Here is an 18,520-nt window from a genome sequence, read left to right as displayed (position 1 = left end):
ACCGTCCACACATCATTCCACCAAATCCTCATGCTAACTCTGTGAGGTCTCATTATGTCCTACCGATTAGAGATAAAAACGCTGAGATTAAGAGAGATGAAATGACTTACTAAAAGTCACAGGGCAAAACGGCAAAGGTAAAATTCATACCCACTTCTGTCTGAGGACAAATCAATAATCTTCCCACTCTGTGTTGATTGAGTCCAATTTCTTTAAACTAATTTTCTAAATTCTTGAGTTTGATTTCTTTTCCCTAGGAAAGAATTTGGGTTATAATCTGGAGCATATGTATAACTATTACCTTAAATCCTATTCCAAACAAGACAAGGCATAAATAAATGAATATATAAATGTAGCATCAATGAGTTCGATTAAAAAATCCAGTAAATTCTAACATGGATTTGAACTGGTTATTTCATATTATCAATACAGAACACCAAAGATATTACCAAAATTTTTAAAAATTCATTTTATCCAACTTGAAATATTTGAGAATCAATAATAAAGGCACATATATGCTATAGTCACGTGTAATACATAGTTATATAAAATTAATATTTAAAAGTCTGATTATTATTTACAGAACCTCAGACACATTTAGCTACCAGTCATAGCAATCAATTCCTAGCTCTTTTCCTCAAGCCTTGTCTTCAACAAGATGCAGCTGCATTAGCACCTCACAGTTTGACTGATGGATAAATTAAATGGCAACAGTGGAAGATGCTCTTGGAAGTGTGCCCACAGCCCCTCAGAGCCCCTCTGTGCCCTGCAGCCTGACCACCCATGGCCAGCACCTGCATCTTTGGAGGAGGGCTGCTTTCAGTCTGCTGGAATCTACTCTGCGAGTGTGCAACAGTCCAAATAAAACAGAACAAGAACTTGAACTCGTGACACTGACCTGTGAACTGGATGAAGTTACACTTCCCATTCTACTGTTATCCACAAAGAAAAAAAATTCCTAGACCAGTACAACTATTACCTCCTACTCCTATTCCTTGTCTTTCCGCTCCTTTTATAGAAACTCCTCTTCTCCTTGACTTGTTCTCCCCTGCTACATCCCCGCTTGCAGAGCACACTTCCAACACTCCTCAGAGCTGCTTTTCCCCACAAATGTAGAATTTGAACATCTATATCAGGACCTTAAGTGATCAATTTCTTCAGATTTTTAGAGATAGTTCTTTTTATTAAACTGTAGCAGCATCTGCATAAAAAGTACTTTGCGGAAGCGTCATATGTAAAACCTAAGAAGTGGAGCTGCTTTGGTTGAAGTGGAGACAGCAGGTGCTTGAGGTTCTGAAGACGACCCATAGAATCCTAGGCCAGTACAAGGACAGGAAGCAGCAACCATCAGGGAAGGTTCTTTTCTTTGATAAAATGCAGTGGGGCCTCAGCGCCCACAGCCTTGTTCTTAGCATTCCAGGAGTGGGCTAGCATCCACATAGCTGCTCAACACTGAAAAGCTACTGTTTGTTGCATATACTGCAACTAAAATGTGAACGTAAGGATTATAGAAATGGGGAGAGACGGAGAGGAAGAGGAGAAACATCACAAGGGTAGTGTGTGAAGGATTAGACGTCCTGGCCTGATAGACTACATTTGAGGTACATGAACACAGGCAGAGAGAGCACACATCTGTGTACTGTCTACATGTGCTGGGCTTAAGAAATGAACAGGACTGAGTTTAAGAGACAAACTAGGCCAGCAATGTGACTTAGGTGGTGACCTCTGCCAATGTCAGGAATCTGGCTAGGGACAGGAGGAAGAGATTATTAAGATCTGCAGTGCTTTTTGCTTCCAGTTGCAGAGGCTGCTGCACAGGAAACACACCAAAGCAGATGCCAAGGATGGGGAGAGAAGTGTGGGTTCCCAAATAGACTTGTCAATACGGCAGGAGCTGGTGCCATTTTAGCTATGCCTGTTGTACCCAGTCACCGAGGCCAATCTGGGAAAGAGCCTCATCACTGTCAATTAAATTATGATTTCACCCAAAGCACTGCTGCAAATTTCACTGTAGCTTTTCCTTGTGAACTCAGTAAAATTAACCAACATGGAACAATGTTCCACCTAACTTGACTAGCCACAAGTGGTCCTGGGTATGGTAACTCCTGACTAACAGGGTCTATCACTGTTGATTGCTCTGTCTCAGAGCCGTTTGTTCTGAGATGGTGGTCTTCAATTCAGAGCACCATGGGTGGCATTTTAGTATCATTCCTAAGATACTGGTGCCACTGTTTTCTTAGAACTGTTCCCATATCTGTCCTCAGGTGAACAAAGGCCCTAGTTTTAATGATGGCATCCATGTGTACACACAGAGAGACATGTAAAGGGTTCATTATTCCTAATGGAAGTATAGAATCTTAGAGAAATAAAGTATTACTTGCCGTTTTCGTGATCAACACTCGCAATAGAGTGCATAAATGCTTCAGCTTACAGAAATAGCTAGACCTTCCTGAACCCTCCCAGTGATTAATTAGAGAGCCTGTCTTACAGACTTTTCTCTCAGGTGTAGTAACCTTGTAGCCCTTACCATTAAGAACTAATAAATAAATGCTTGGTTAAGCACAAACAGGGTGATAGGCAGTGGAAGAGTGATGATGTTGGTTTTTATGCAATATGCTCACTCTGTCATTTTACCTTGGAGGACAAAATAATATACAAAACTAAAAGTTGCAAAAGCAACTACAGTGAACAACTGGTTATTATCCACTTAAAAAGTGTTAATAGTCCTCCGTGTGAATGATCATCTTTGTGATATCACAATTAATATTAATAAACATTCATGATTTTAAGAAAGCATTTCCAATTCTGCAATTAAACTGAAGACATATATTGGGTAAAGACATCCAGAGGATGATCAGATGTTTAAATCTACTCTAAAAATAAAGAGGTAAACTAGATCACAAGCAAGTATTCATGATCAAATGGAAGCCTGCCTATTTACCAGATACTTTTCTGATTTGTGCAAATACTGTAAATTACCCATCATATTAATTACAGTCCCTCATCTTCTTCCTATATATTTTATGCTAATAAACCTAGGTAAGTGCTAATTCCTTCCATCATCCTACCTTTTTAAATAAACTTTAAGAAATAACATGTCAAACCGAGAGCTTTGACAATCATGAAACGATATCATAACCTTTAGAATTTTAGCTTCTATCATGAAAATGATAACAAAAAGTAAAGTTCACCCCATTGCAACTATGCAATCAGAATCCCACAACATGACAGTATATTCAGGAAAAAAAGATCAATCAAACTGGCTAGCTATAAACAAAATATTTGGATAACTAGCTAAATCTGTGAACAACTTAAATGATTCATCTTAAAAGGTTTTTTAGAGCAGTAACAAATTATTTTACAAAACAGGCCATAGTATGTGAGTCAAATCATTCACTTTCATTATTGGAGCAATGTCGGTTATGCAAATATGACAAATTTGTACTTCTTTGATAATTGCCAATTCCATCAAGGATTTCCTTTTTAAACCAAAATAGTGACTTGAGACATATACTAAAATATATTCTTAAGATATAATAAAAAGTTTGGATCGATACTTTTCTCTTTCAAGCCCACATTAAAATAGCTCCCAAAGATGTTGCCTTATACCTTGAATAATTCCCAAATAAAAAATTACTGATTTACTTGCATAAGAGAGCATGAACAGGGAATAAGAGAGCTAACTAACAATATCACAGTTTGATTTTTTGCAAATCCTTTTTCTGTTACACAAAGTTAGCATCACACTTACACTCAAACAAATGCAAAAAAATAAAGATCATCAAGTTAATTTGTAAGCTCTTTATGGAAAAATAACTTTGTTTGGCTTCCTTTGTAATTCCTCTGAAGATTGATATTGTGCCACTGTGAGCATCCTACATATGCTGAGCAAATGGGTTTTACCTTTTATTTATTTATCTTTTTGGGGGGAAGAAATGAAAAGGAAGAATATACTAAAGACAAGATCAGAAAGATGCTCCAGTTTTCTAGGTATTTAATTCATATTCATTTTTGTGGCTATTCAGAACTGTTCATTCATAAAACTATCTATATGTTCACATCTACAGAGGGCAGTTAATAGTCACTCAGAATCCCACCATCCAGAAATAATCCAGTATTTGGTGCATGTCTTTCCAAACATCTATGTTCATGCAAAGACAAAGAGATGGAAATGTTTTAAAAAATGGGATAATTCTATAAATGCTGGCTTTAATAAAAAAATAAATCAAAGAAAAAAATGAAGTGTAAGAAAAATTGTTACACTTCAGAAAAATGTTTCTTCACTTTGTTAGAATTCCTTAAAAATTCCTTTAAATTTTAAAGAAAAAATTTTAAGGAAAAACATACTATGAAAGAACTATACATGGCTGAATTCAGTACTTAAAACAACATCACTTGAGAGCCAACTATAAAAGATGGGCTAATACATCAACAGTTGCGCCCACCACTTCCTTTTCTCCACCTGTCAACAGATCATATGTGTGTTTGCACATGCATGTATCTGATTTTTACACTCTGAAGATTTATAGCATTCAGCCATATAATAAGATTTCCATGATTGTTTATTCTCAGATACTTTTATGTAGTATTTTATTTTGACTCCTCTCTTGCTAATAATAATTATCACGGATGCTATAGTCCATAAATTCTTACCTGCTTAAGAATGTTGTCTTTACATTTGAAAGATAACTTGTCTGAGAATGAAATTTTTGCATCCTATTTTTTTGCCCTTGGAAACTTACAGCCATGGCCCCACTGTTCTCTGTCATTAAGTGTTGCTTTGAAGAAGTTTAAGATACACCTCATTTTCCCCCTTTTACATGACTAACTCTCTCAGCTAAGAGCCCATATATAACTTTATCATTAAACATCAGAAATTGTATTAGCATGTTTTGGTGTTGGTTATCTTGTATTAAGTTTTTCTCAGATCAAATCTTTCTTTCTTCTGTGAAGTTTTCTTGTATATTAGATCTTTTTTTGTCCTGCTATTTTCTTCAGAAACAGTACTTTTTTGATTGTTGGGTCTCTTATGCTTGTCTACACAGCTATCATCTTCTCTATAATAATTTTTATATTGTTCTTTTTTCCTATTTTGGTTTGTGAGATTTATTCTCCATGTTTTTAATTCTCAATTTGGACCCTCATGACTTTGTTTTCAGGAGTATATATTCTAATTTTTATGGCCTTCAAAGGGGCTTTCATGTCTGTAATGATTTCTAGTTTCTCCTTCATTTTTGTCCCGAGTTTTCCAGCTCAGTCTTCATCTTCAGTTATTTCATTGTATCACTTTCTAAAACTCTCTTTGGATTGATGGTTTTCAAGTGGTCATTTGTCTGATATTTATTTGAGACTCTGGAGAACTATTTTTTTGAACACTTTCTGTGTTTCTCTGTGCCATTCCTCTTTTGATGTATATTCTTCATCAGTCTTTTGATTACGTTCCCTTTTTTCCCAGGTTTTATGCCTAGGCCATAGTTGGTTTCTTCCTGCTCATAGGGCAGGCAAGACACCTTCTGAAGGACAGGCTGGTTTTTGTTTATTTGTGCTCTGTGGCTTCTTCAAAGAAGCCTCCCTGAAATATACACACTCTTATTATCTTCATCAAGAGTTCTTTGAATTCTTGTGTCACGAGTATCATGAGGTCAATGTTAAGAACCTTTCATCCAATGCTCTGATATTTCTCACGTATCAGAAGTTTCCCGAAACTCGAAACTTGTCTCATGGGCTGGCTGATTCTCATCTCTTTCCCTTTCTCAGTGCTTATCTATCAGACCCCTTCAGGCTCCTCTACAAAGTCTCATCAGTGTTCGGCAACCACGTGTGGACTCACCTTTCACTCCTTCTGTCCCCGAGTGACATGTGATGCTTGTGAAAACAGTTTTAGAGGATCATTTACCTCTGGAACCAAGGAATTAGCATCAAATTGACTCTATTTTAGAAAATACCACATTGCTATTCTTTTTTGGTTGGAGAAGTGGAGGACATATTTCAAAGGCAGTATCCTTTTTAGTTATTTATTTTGAAATTATTTTATGTTTTTATATCAGGGATTATTGTGTTTCTTTTACTCTCCAATTCAGAAATTGAGTCAGCAATGTTCTTTTCTCCTAATTAGGTTTTAGTTATATCTAGGGGCTCCCTAGGTGCCCATGGCCAAGAACTCTAATATAAATAAAACTGCAATATCATTCTCTGTTCTATTATAATTATCAGCTGAGTTGAAGCAAAACCCACTGAGATAACTATTAAACTGCAAGAGAAACTTTATGAAATGTTTGGTCCCAGAAAGTACTTTTTACATTAGTCCTAAAACAACTCAAGGTGTCAGACAGAGGTAAGCTTACATATCACCTTCTTTTTAAACACGTAGTTTCCCAGACCTTCAGAACTTCTCTGAGCAGCTCTGCCCTGGCTCTAGTCCGCCCTAATTATCTTTGGCACCGAATCAAAGTGAGAGGCATGTCTTCAGCTCCTGCTCCTCATCTAGAGGGTTTGTAACTGAAGACAGAGGCAGATAGAGGGCTATTCTTCCGACTAGAATAGGTTTGGCTCAAATTAGCTTAAATTATTTTATTTTTTCAAGTATAATATTCTCAAGTAGTCTACAAACATTCTTTCTCTGCATTTCTGTGGTGCCTAAAAACACAGCAATATCACAGGTAAAAAGAAGTTTTAAAAACAACAACCACGTAATGTACAGCATGGTGAGTATAGTTAATACTGTATTACATATTTGAAAGTTGCTAAGAGAGTACATCTTAAAAGTCTTCATCACAAAAAAGAAATCTGGTAACTATGTATGGGGATGGATGTTAACTAGACTTACTGTGGTGATCATTTCACAATATATACAAATATCAAATCATTACGTTGTATAGCTGAAACTAACATAATGTTATACGTCAATTAGACCTCTATAAAAAAAATTACAACATGGATTGAGGAGACATACTACTTTCAAGAATGATAAAACTAATAACATTTGTCCACTTCTCTTTCTAATCTTTCTTGTATTTCCAGAATATAGGGAGGCTCAAAGTAAAACACTTCTTTGCCATACACTCAGGTTGAACTTACTCCTTAGGTCATGAAAACTCAAACCATGACTCCTATGTTTTAGGCTATATTATGGTTTACGACATTAGTCAAACCAAAGTAGACACAGTTAAACAGTTGTAGCTATTGACTGACTGTTAGTTAACCATCGTACAATGCTAGCAAATATTTAAAGCCATATAGCTCCTGGCTTTTTTTAAAAAAAGAAACAAACATGAATATCTGAAATATTTACAAAACAAATGGTTTTTAGTAGTATACTGTGATATGATTTATTTTCCAGCATAATATTTTGTTGTTAGTGCCATCGAGTCAATTCTGACTCCTAGCTACCCTGTGTCCAGCCAAGTAGAGCCCTGCCACGTCTTTTTGTGCCATCCTCTCACTGGTGCTCTATCAGACAATGCTTTGCTGCTATTCACAGGGTTTTCATGGCCAATTTTTTCAGAAGTGGGTGGCCAGATCCTTCCTCCTAGTCTGTCTAGTCTGGAAGCTCCACTGAAACTTGTCCACCAAGGGTGATCCTGCTAGTATTTGGAATACCGGTGGCACAGATTTCAGCATCACAGCAACACGCAGCCGCCACCGTGTGATAGCCAACAGACAGGTGATGTGGTTCCCTGATGGGAAATGAACCCAGGCATGGAAGTGAGAGTGCCGAATCTTAATCACTAGACCACCAGGGCTGCTTGTCAGCAATGATCAATACATTTTATACATCTATTTCAGCCAAAGACTTAAAATATTAACGAATATTCTTGCAGAGAAAATATCATTAAAGCTAATTTAGAAAATCTAAAGCAAAATAACATTTCACAGAAAAACTGCAGTTAAGTAAAACAAACAAACAAAAACACACCTCATGTATTTTGCTTACAGAGAGACCCACTCCAGATTCTGATGAGAATTCTGAGCACACAGAAAGAGAGAACACTTATCTCTGTGAATGACTTAAAAGTATAAAGCTTGGGTTTGAATGAACTAACATCAATTACTCAGAAGTTCAATTCTACAGACATTTACTGTCCTTATACCTCAGGGCAATGAATCAGGTGGTTTAAGGCATAAACAGACATCTAAGACTTGACCTCAAGGAGTAAACAAGCTAGTAAGCGGAAGATAAAGCACGTGTGCAGGCACCTGCAATAGAAGGTAGAAGGTGGTGATGCTATGAAAGAAAGAAACAAAAGGCTAGGAGGGCAAAGGCCAGAATACTCACATCTAACTGGGAGCAATGGAGAAAGCCTCGTGTAGGAGGGAGTGTTTGAATTGAATCTTGGAGGATGGGAAGATGGGGCTGGGGCGTAAGGAAGGCATAGCATGATCAAAAGCATGGAAATGTGAAAGTATCAGAGTGTTTATGGACAAATGGAACACAGCTTGCTAGAGGTAGAAAGAAATAAGTATTTACACTTGAGAATGGACTGGGAGTTATAAGAAAAAGTGGTTTTCCAGTTTCACTGTACATTGAGAATCACCCTGGAGATCCTGTTAAAATTCCAGTTTCCAGGTCCATCCCAGAGGTTTGTCTGCAGTAGGTCTGAGGCGTGTCTGTGCATTTTCAATGAGCATCTAGATCATTCCTACGTGTGGTCCACAGACCACACTTTGTAAAACACCCATGTGTGGCTTGGAAAGCATTTCTTCAGGGCGTGTATATTTTTAGGTAATCGAACTTTCACATGTTTTCGAGCAGTGAAAATTTGGTTCGTTTCAGAAACTCTGATTGTTTGGATTTGTTTATGGCACTAAATACTTTTCCAGTATGAAAACAGATAATGAACTCTTAAAAGAATATTGACACAACTTAATCAAACACACATGAACAGTCTACATCTCCAGCAGCAAGAAGTCTCTTGTCTACCAAAAAGAGTGTTCAGAAATAAGCTGTGCAAGCCCAAGAGTTCTGCAGAGTTTGATGTGTCTGTCTTCAGAAGCAGCATGAGACATCAAATGCTCTGCACATCAGTACGTTCGGGTAGAAAAGAAATTTAAATAAGAGATGAACTATGCTGTGGGGCAGTAAGGAGGACTTACATGTAATCTGACCTGTCAGTGTTAAGTTGTAAAAGGGTGTGCTCATGCTTACATAAATCTTCATGCTGCTTTTCCTAATTAACACGTGTCAAAATTTTAGGAAAATTATCCACGAGGGTAATGCCTCTCTTTACCCTTTATAATTCATTTTTCTTCTAAGCCTTTTTAATGGGGGCTAGAATCCTGCAGTAGGAATCACATTCTTGATTTTTTTTTGACAGCATTGCGACGGTTTCATCCTTTTGGTGTTTCTTAATTTCAGGCTCTGCATTTTGACAGCTCAACCCTGTTGATTAATGCCTATAGGAACCCCTATATGGCCTGCCTGTTAGCGATCTAATTTTGTGCTGGAATGCCTGGGCTGGTATGTTGAACCGATTCACCACCCAGGTGGCTACATTTGGACTAAATGAGCTGTGAAGGGTTTCATCTTTGCCCATCACAGTCTTCCTTAGCGGAGCCCCACAGTATGCAGCCACTGCTTCGACATGATTTGTCACAACCCATCAATAGAAAATAAATTATTGCCATTCTCACTTGTCAATGGGCTTGTCTTCACTTCAGCTGGCCTAATGATTGGAAGCTCAAAGGGAACATTTCCCATCTTTGTGGAGCATGATTATGACCGAGCGCACTGCTCCCCTATGCATCTTGGCCAGTAAAAACACATAGGGAAAGCAAATTAATTGGCTGTTTTGCGCCAGTGATTAGAACATTACACTTGAAGTCTGCAGAAACTGATATTAGGCGAGCAAGATTAGGTCGGTTCTGACTTTTATTTGCTTAGTGCAGCATGATTAGCAACTGCTTCATTCAAGGTTAGTGCACTTGCTGCTGCAGAAGGAAATCTTCATCACATAATGATGCTGCATACCTTTAAGCTGATAAGCATGTTCCAGGCAGAAATCAAAAATCTCTTTGGGAAGGAAGCAAATGAGGAGATGTAACAGAGAACTCATCAAATGGCTTTCGAGTCACTCTTATGTCTGGCACTTTTGAAAATTATATTCCTAGGAAACCCGCTCTGCAGGCTGTATTTGCAGAATGTAGAGATGGTAATTGTGTCAGTTCAGGAGACAAAAAATAAAAGGACCCAAGGAGCAACATGAAGTAGGAGGTGACACCTTTCAATGAACTAACTAAAAATGAGCTTGCTCTAAAAGAAACAGAAAACTCTTCTTTTTTACGAACTACAGAAAGAGAAAGAAGAGCAAAGGATACAATGGCAGGGCATCAAGTTAGACCCCATAATTAAATTCAGAGATGCAGTAGATCAAAGAGGAAACCGTATTAAAAAATTGGGTCTAGGGTGCGGATTTGAGTTTCCCAGTTAACAGCTTTGCCTGGAGTATAATGACAAGAGCCTTTATCTAACAGGATAATAAACAAAGATGTAGTCCACAAGTAAGGAATGCCTGACACTTTAATTATTTTAAATAGAAAATGCTTTAGATTTTGGCCATGTCTCCAAAACTAAGCAATTTTTATTATTGCCCCATCTTGTCTACCACCACCTGACAATAAAAGAGGGAAAAAGGGCTGGCCCCGTGGCCTAGTGGTTAAGTTCCACATGCTCCGCTTTGGTGGCCCAGGTTTGGTTCCCGGTAAGGATCTATACCACTCATCAGCAGTCATGCTGTGGTGGCGACCCACATACAAAATAGAGGAAGACTGGCACAGATGTTAGCTCAGAGTAAATCTTCCTCACCAAAAAAAAAAAAAACAAAAAAAAAAACAGGGGGAAAATACTGTCAACAAATATTGAAATCTTAGTTGCTAACTTCCATTCTCTCCCACCTTCTCAGTGATCTTTTTCCCATCTCCTTGTCCTTTCTTTAGCCCAGAGATGGATGCCCCAAGACTGCAACTAAATCTTCAAACAATGTAAGTTTAGAAATACAGTTAGTGCAGTTTTTTTTTTTTTTGAGGAAGATTAGCCCTCAGCTAACTACTGCCAATCCTCCTCTTTTTACTGAGAAAGACTGGCCCTGAGCTAACATCCATGCCCATCTTCCTCTACTTTATACATGGGATGCCTACCACAGCATGGCTTTTGCCATGCGGTGCCATGTCCGCACCTGGGATCCGAACTGCTGAACCCCAGGCCACCAAGAAGCAGAATGTGCAAACTTAACCCCTGTGCCACTGGGCCAGCCCCTGTTAGTGCGGTTTTGTGTTCATTTAATTTAGCTCAGGTTTCACCTCTGCCACAGAAAGTGACACCTGTGGTTTAAGAACACTACAATGCCTCTGCTTGGCACCAATGATTCAAACGCATGGAAGTTTTTCCTCATATCATAGACAGTTTGGCTTAGCAAACTCTTTTTATTTAGTTTCTCTTTTATCCTCTTTTACCGGCATGAGTTACTGTCTTTTGGTGTTTGGAGATATAAAGTTCTTGGGCTCCTAAATCACTTCTCTGTCTTCTGGACTAAGCTTGCATGTCATCGTGGTGAACTCCTCCTTTCACATGGTTAGTGGTCCTTGTTGTAGGAAGTCTTGTCTGCTCAAGGCCTTATTTCTCTCCAACCTGTACTGTATTTCCAGTGTCCTGTATTAGAGCACCCTGGATCTTGTACTTCTTCTATCTTATTCTTGTCTTGGACTATTCAAGTAAGATCTATCTCCTATATATTCTGGTTGTTATCTTGGATCCTACTTGCAACTCATTTTTCCCATCTTGCCTTTGCATTTTGCTTCTTGCTTTCTTTTTTTTTTTTAGTTTACAAACACTGTTCCCTACTGGATCTTACCTGCTCACATTTGGTACAAGTGAATATTCTTCATCTTGTTTAACTCCTGGATCATCATATTCCTTACAAAGCAGATCCCTAACTATATTCTGAGACATGACTAGGTGTTTTAAACACACGCATGTGCACACACACACAAATAAAAACTGGTGTCTTTTTAGATATTATGTGCCCATACCTAAATAAACACTGGGAAGTTAGATGAGAGATCACCTGATAGATCAATAAATACACAATCATTACTCTGCATTAACAAACAGGTGTTATTTGCTAGCCAATGGCTGCCTTGATCTATGCTATCTATTCAATGATTGCAGTCAATACTAAGAATATTCTTATGTGATTTCAACGTACACTTGTGATATTTAATATTTATTAGATATCAAAGATTTGTACTACACATACTTGTCCCCCATGGATTTGGGGCTAGAAGAAGAAATTTTTAAACACAAAGTTGTCTTGTGTTTCTGAAACTTTTCCCAATCAAAGAAGCAAAAAGATTGAATTCTTCAAAGTGAAAATGAACACTTTTGTATCTTGAGCACCTGTTGATATATTGTTCATAATTAGAATTATGCAATGTCAAGATTGAGAATCATCTGCATCAAGGCTTTACAATATACCGGTCCATATTGAAGAGGCAACTTTATCAAGAAAAGTGAAGGGTCTGAGATTTTACGCTGCTCACAGGCTAACCAGATAGCCGGCCACAGTTTCTTTCATAAATGCTGGCAGAAGACGAAAGGCCCTTCAGAAAGGGGCAAAGACCTTAATTACTCAAGGCACCGTGGACAACATCAGCTTCATGTTCATATTGGTTACCCTTGCCCCTCAAGTCCCATGGGGCAATGCCGAGTGGCCTAGGTAGATGTTGAACACAGAGTGGGTTTGTGTCATGGCTGAAGAATCTCAAACCTAGAAACTCATCTCACAAGGGAGCTGCTAGCAAACCTGCCCAAACTTTGCCCCTGAGGGAGCCATTATCTTTATTATCCTTTTGAAGAAACCAATCTCTCTGCCCTGAGGACGTCACTACCTCTATCTTCCAAGGCTGTTTGTGTTGCAAACATTCTTGAAAAGATAGTCTGGGACAAAAGCTACACAAGACGGGTAGAAACACCATGGAGAACTGTCACCTCAACAAAGTTTCAAATAATATTAATTATTTAGAGTACTTCCATGGTCCAGGTTGCTGTGTAAAGTATATTATGTCATTTAATTTTATCAATAGCTCTATGAAATAGGTACTGTTATCCTCATTTCATAGATAAGGAAATTGAGGCACTCGAAGTAACTTGACCAAAGAAGGTTACCACCTTTGACTCTAGTGCCTGCTACTCAGTATGCTGTATAGATGATATCAATATTCTCATGTAAAAAATAAACTAATCAAATTTTGATGCAGCATTTCAGAAAGGAGGCATAAAATGTAGTTCCTGATAGGTTATCAGAGCAAGTCTAGATTTGACTAGTTATAATCAATATTAGTCCTATATACTTGTACATTCCTTTGTAATTGACCACGGGGTTTCACAGGTATTATTTTTTCATTCATTCAAAAATTATTGATTGATTGTCTACTATAGGCAAGGTACTATGCTTGATTCTAGTGAACAGACACAATGTCATTGCTTTCATTGTGCTTAAAGTCTAGCCATGGAGACAGCTATTAAACAAAGAATACACAATTACTCATTCAATTACAATTGTGTACTCTTTGCTTAGGTGAACTCATTCATTTTCCCCAGGCTCAGTTACCATTTATATGCTGATCACCCCTCAGATCTGTAATTCTGGTTTCTATTTGTCTGTGAGCTTCATATATATATATATATATATATATATATATATATATATATTTTAATCTCAAGTTTTACTAGACATCTCAGGTGTTTCTCTCCAGGAAAGGCTTTTCTCTGGTGTTCTCTATCTCAATGAATGACAGCACCGTTTATCCAGTGGCCAAATGAGATGTTTGGACATCATGATTTTCCTTTCTCTTTTGTCTGATAAACCAAGTCCCATTTTATTCACTTAATATCTTTTGAATTAATCTCCTCTGCTGCTAACTTAATTTTGACCACCATTATATCTGGCTAAAATCACAGCAATAATGACTTGCAAGTTGGTATTGCAATGTCCTATCTTGCCCACCCTCTCTAATCCCATCTCTACTTTTCAGCTGGAAGCAACTCTACAAAGCAAATCTGGTTAAGTCATTTCCTTATCTAAAACCTTTCAACCATTCTCTCATAGTCCACAGGATAAATGTAAATTCTTTGCACAGCACACAAAAGTCCTTTATGATTAGGACCCAGATTCATCTTTTACCTTCTAAACCCTTCAACTCCGCTTTCCAACCATAGACAACTTTGTTCACATATGTGAAAGTACAACGTTCTTTCTCACCTTGAGTGATATAGGTGCTGTTTTCCAGTTTGTAATATTATTTTGCTTCTCTGCCTTCACCTCCCTGCCCCTCACTTCAGTTTTGCCTGGCCAACTCCTATCCTTTTAATTCTAAAATGTCATTCCTGCTGTGAAGTCTTTGCTATTGCTCCCAAGCTGGATTGTGTTTCCTTCCTCTGTGGTTCGAACAGCACCTGTGCTTCTCTGATCATAGCACTGATCGTGCTGGACTGTAAATGCCTTTCTGCTTGTCTACACACGCTGCATTAGACTCCAAGAGGAAGACAAACTGTGTCTGTCTTGTTTATCATTCTATACAAAGTGCCAAAGTACCTAGCACATATCCCACCCTCAATGAATATTTTTAATGAATGAATGAGTATATGCATAAGTGAATGAATGAGAAACAAACAAACTATGTCTCCTATAGTTTTCCCTGCAACTAATGTGATGCATGGGAAAGAGTGGCCCTATAAAGGTTAGTACTTTGCTTCTCTTATTAAGAAATTGGGGACATATTTGAAAAGAAATGGAAATTAAACCCTCAAAAAAGAAGATAAGAAAAAGGAAACCCTTCAAAATAGACTCTTATTCATTGAGGAAACCCTATGGTAACAGAGTTCATTTTCATTTTGGCCTTGTCTCACTTCACCATCCTTTCCTGATTAGCATCACTCTCTCCACCCTCCAGCCTTTTCCCCTAATTAGACACTCCTGCTGAGCTTAGCTGCCCTCCAGTCTAGTGACCCCAGAGCCTGCACTCTAAGAGATTCTCCTGGTCCCGGGCCATCTTCACTCCTGCCTTAATCAAACCTTATTTCTTCCTACTCACCTTTGCAAACATAACACTAGATGATGTCCTAATGGCTTTTGGAGGCTTAAAGAATTATTTTAGCATTCTAGGAGTAAAAATGCCTCAATTCAATTGAAAGATAACAGTAGATAAGCAACTATAACAAGCTACTGAGCTTTAGGACATCCTTCAAATAATAACCTCTAGTTAAACTCTTTCCCTATGTTTATGTGAGAGCCTTGTCTGAGTTTTCACAAAGAAAAATCATTAGAACATTTTAAATTAAATGCATGAAATACTATATTTGGTCAAGAGAAAGGTAATCTAAATCGAAATGTTCAAGTGACATTAACTTGCTTCTCTTTTTCTATTGAGGAATTCATTAATGAAATACAACAGACAAACAATTTCAAAGAACAAGAGAAGCGAGAGCTTCAGAAAGGTGACTTTTCAAGTTGCAGACAGCATCAGGTGACAAATATTCAAGGAATCAGAGAGCAAGATGGAACGGGAGTGAAGGAAATGGAAAAGAAGGATCAAAAACGGCAATCAAGAAGAGATAAGGGCAGAGTGGACATCTGAATTTACAACCAAAGGAGAGCAGAAGCTAATAAAAGTGGTAGAAGCCAGACCTAGTGTGCACGAGGCAGAAATGTTCACCCTGCAGGCACATTTTACACAGGCCAGAGGAGAGACTGACAGAGGCAGCAGATGAGGGTGAAGGAAACACCATTGCTGGGGGAATGGAGAAAAGGGGTTCCGAAGGCAGCATAGAACGGAGAAGATTCGACCCTAGACTTAGTGTGGGGGTTGTGGAGAGTCAAACCATTTTAAAAATTGATAAGCTGAAATATTGACAAAGAGCGTAGAGATATGCTTTTGTCTGAAGCTAAATATGAGATGAAGATGGAAAGAAAGATTTAGGACTTAAAATCCCTTCTATTTTTATTATTGCTAATTTCATTTGCCTAAGTAGTCTACTTGCTATGTGTATTTCTCTCTTCTCGTTTTCCCTGATTAATCTTCCTAAAAGCCATTTGATTATGTCATTCTGATTATTGCTTTATTAGTTATCTTTTATGGGTCTCTGCCTTATCTCCTGTTACTTACTGCCTTGAATTCTTTTCTTCTTCAAGCAGCTTCTTGAAAAGGGCAGGCCTCACTGCTGAATTCATTTTCTTGTGGTCACAGTAATCTACCTGGCCCAGCTCAATGAACACTTTTTAGTCCTCGTCTGATTCAGTCTCTCTGGCGTTTGAACAGATGAACGCTCGTTCTTTCATGAAAGTCTCTCCTCCTTGCTTCTTTGCACTCTTCTCTCTTGGTTGTCCTCCTCCCTGTCTGATCAATCCCCACACCCCGCCCCACCTATCTCTAGCCCCCTTCTCTGAGCTCTACAAACCCCTCTTTGGCCATCTCATCACCTCGTGTCAACTAAACCCCTAGGCATCCCTGACAACTCTCAGAACCTAGACCTCCCTCGTAAGCTCCAAATCCATACTTACCTCCATCAAGATGAACTTCTGGCACTTGAGATTCAATCTCCAAACCAGCATTGATTACCTCACTGCCTCCTCCTGACCCCATACTGGGCTCCTCTGTTGTGATTTTGGTGTATTGAGGGAAGACAAGTGGGTTCATCCCATCCGTAAGTTGCTCTCCCAACCTTCTTTCTTGAGGCTGGTCCAGCACCCCCAAGACATCACCTTAACATTATTCTGTGGGTTTGGAATACAGATCAGCTGGTTCATTTGACCCTAAGTAGGTATTGGTTCTCTCTAACTGTAGGGAACAAAGAGTAGGGTAAGAATGTAATAGAAGCCATGTTTAAGGAAGGTCACTCTGGAAGTAAAGTGAAGTGGTTTAGGCCTGAATCTGGAAATTTAGTCTGAGACTCAGGATGAAAAGGGTAGTGGCAGCAGTAGGAATAGAGGAGGAACATATGTGAACGACAAGCTGAGGGGAATGCTGGTAGGAGCGGGTTCCATTCAGCTGGAGTAGAAGATACATTTAGTTGCTGCCATCTAGGCTTTTTTATTTGGCTTTTAACACTGGTCAGGAAGAATAAAGCTATTCATTGTGGTAAGAGGAGATAAAAAGCAGTGACTGCCTGGTGCTGGTGCTGGAGGACTCTCAGGCCTGCCAGGCTCCTATTCACACTAGAGAACCAGTCCAGAGCAGATTAGCGTCAACACCAATGGGGCTGTATTTGGAGGGTGAGCCCTTTTTGTCCAGCTCCTCTCTTCCACTTAGAGAAAAGATTCACACAAATTTCCTCTAAGAACTTCCCTGTGGAGGAGTATTAGGCTAGACAGCCATGAGGGAAGAGGAAATAGCTTGCTGGGTTTTTTTGCACATTTTGTTTTTTTAAAGATTTTTCAAATTTTTTTCCTTTTTCTCCCAAAAGCCCCCCAGTACATAGTTGTATATTCTTCGTTGTGGGTCCTTCTAGTTGTGGCATGTGGGACGCTGCCTCAGCGTGGTTTGATGAGCAGTGCCATGTCCACGCCCAGGATTCGAACCAACGAAGCACTGGGCCGCCTGCAGCGGAGCGCGCGAACATAACCACTCGGCCACGGGGCCAGCCCACTTTTTGCACATTTCTAATTCTCTACTACTGCCCTTTCTTTGGTGATAGTTTAGGAGAAGTGACAAGTACAGAAATAGATTAGATTAAAATCTACATTTTAATCCTCCACTTGCCAAATTTCCATGAATCTATGTTAATTAAATAACTCAAATCAGGCCCTCATTTACACATTTACTCCTTAATTATTGTGATTATCTTCACTTTAAAATTGTGCATCAACTGGAAACGAGTCCCAGAAAACAAAAAATATTATGACATATTAATGTTGACATAGAAGAAAATATGAACATTTCAAGGATTTTTTTCTCCTTTTGCTGTATCTACATGTAGGAGTAGAATATGAGGCAATTATTCAACCATTTCGGAGTTCAAATATCTAGATAACTGATGGAAACATTTCAAACAAATTATTCACATTTTTTAATTTTTAATTTTATTTGGTGTGTATAGACAGTTTCAAATGACTTTGTCATTTTTTATTGCCTTAAAATTGAAATAAATAGCATAATCAAAGAACTTAGCAAGAAAATAAAGGGCTTCACTCTTACAAATGTACATTCTCAGTGGAGCATGATTTCACGTCCTTTGCACAGAGGGGCTTCCATTATAGCTGAGCAGAGCTCCACCAATGAGAGGTCACGAAGACTGAGCTTTCACAGTGATCCACAGTTGCTATGAAACTGAGCAGTGAATAAAACTTTGATGTCACATACGCTATTTACATACCCAGGACTGTCATGGACTGAACTGCTAGCCCACTGAACAGCATATTTAGTTATACATACCCACACTGTAGACAAGCCTATATTTTAAAATGGCAATCGACTTAAATTTACTTTCTTAAAACTTATTTCGAAGATAGAGAATTATTAGGCTAGGGTA

At 38.5% G+C, this 18,520-nt stretch overlaps 1 protein-coding gene across 9 annotated transcripts in view; it reads right to left on the bottom strand.

Annotated features, from left to right (window-relative positions):
• KIAA0825 (KIAA0825 ortholog) overlaps nt 1–18,520 on the bottom strand; it is a 373,989-nt gene that overhangs the window by 36,582 nt on the left and 318,887 nt on the right. Inside the window, exon 22 of one of the 9 annotated variants that reach the window (XM_070517757.1) lies at nt 211–253. The exons of the other annotated variants lie outside the window; for them this stretch is intronic. Coding sequence (XP_070373858.1) covers nt 226–253 — 28 coding nt within the window. The 3' untranslated portion in view covers nt 211–225. Of the gene's footprint in view, nt 1–210; nt 254–18,520 lie in introns of those variants that run through there. 9 annotated transcript variants of the gene reach the window in all.

Source organism: Equus asinus, chromosome 9 (assembly GCF_041296235.1).
Source record: "Equus asinus isolate D_3611 breed Donkey chromosome 9, EquAss-T2T_v2, whole genome shotgun sequence".
Lineage (NCBI taxonomy): Eukaryota > Metazoa > Chordata > Mammalia > Perissodactyla > Equidae > Equus > Equus asinus.
This window is presented reverse-complemented; position numbering and strand designations above follow the sequence as displayed.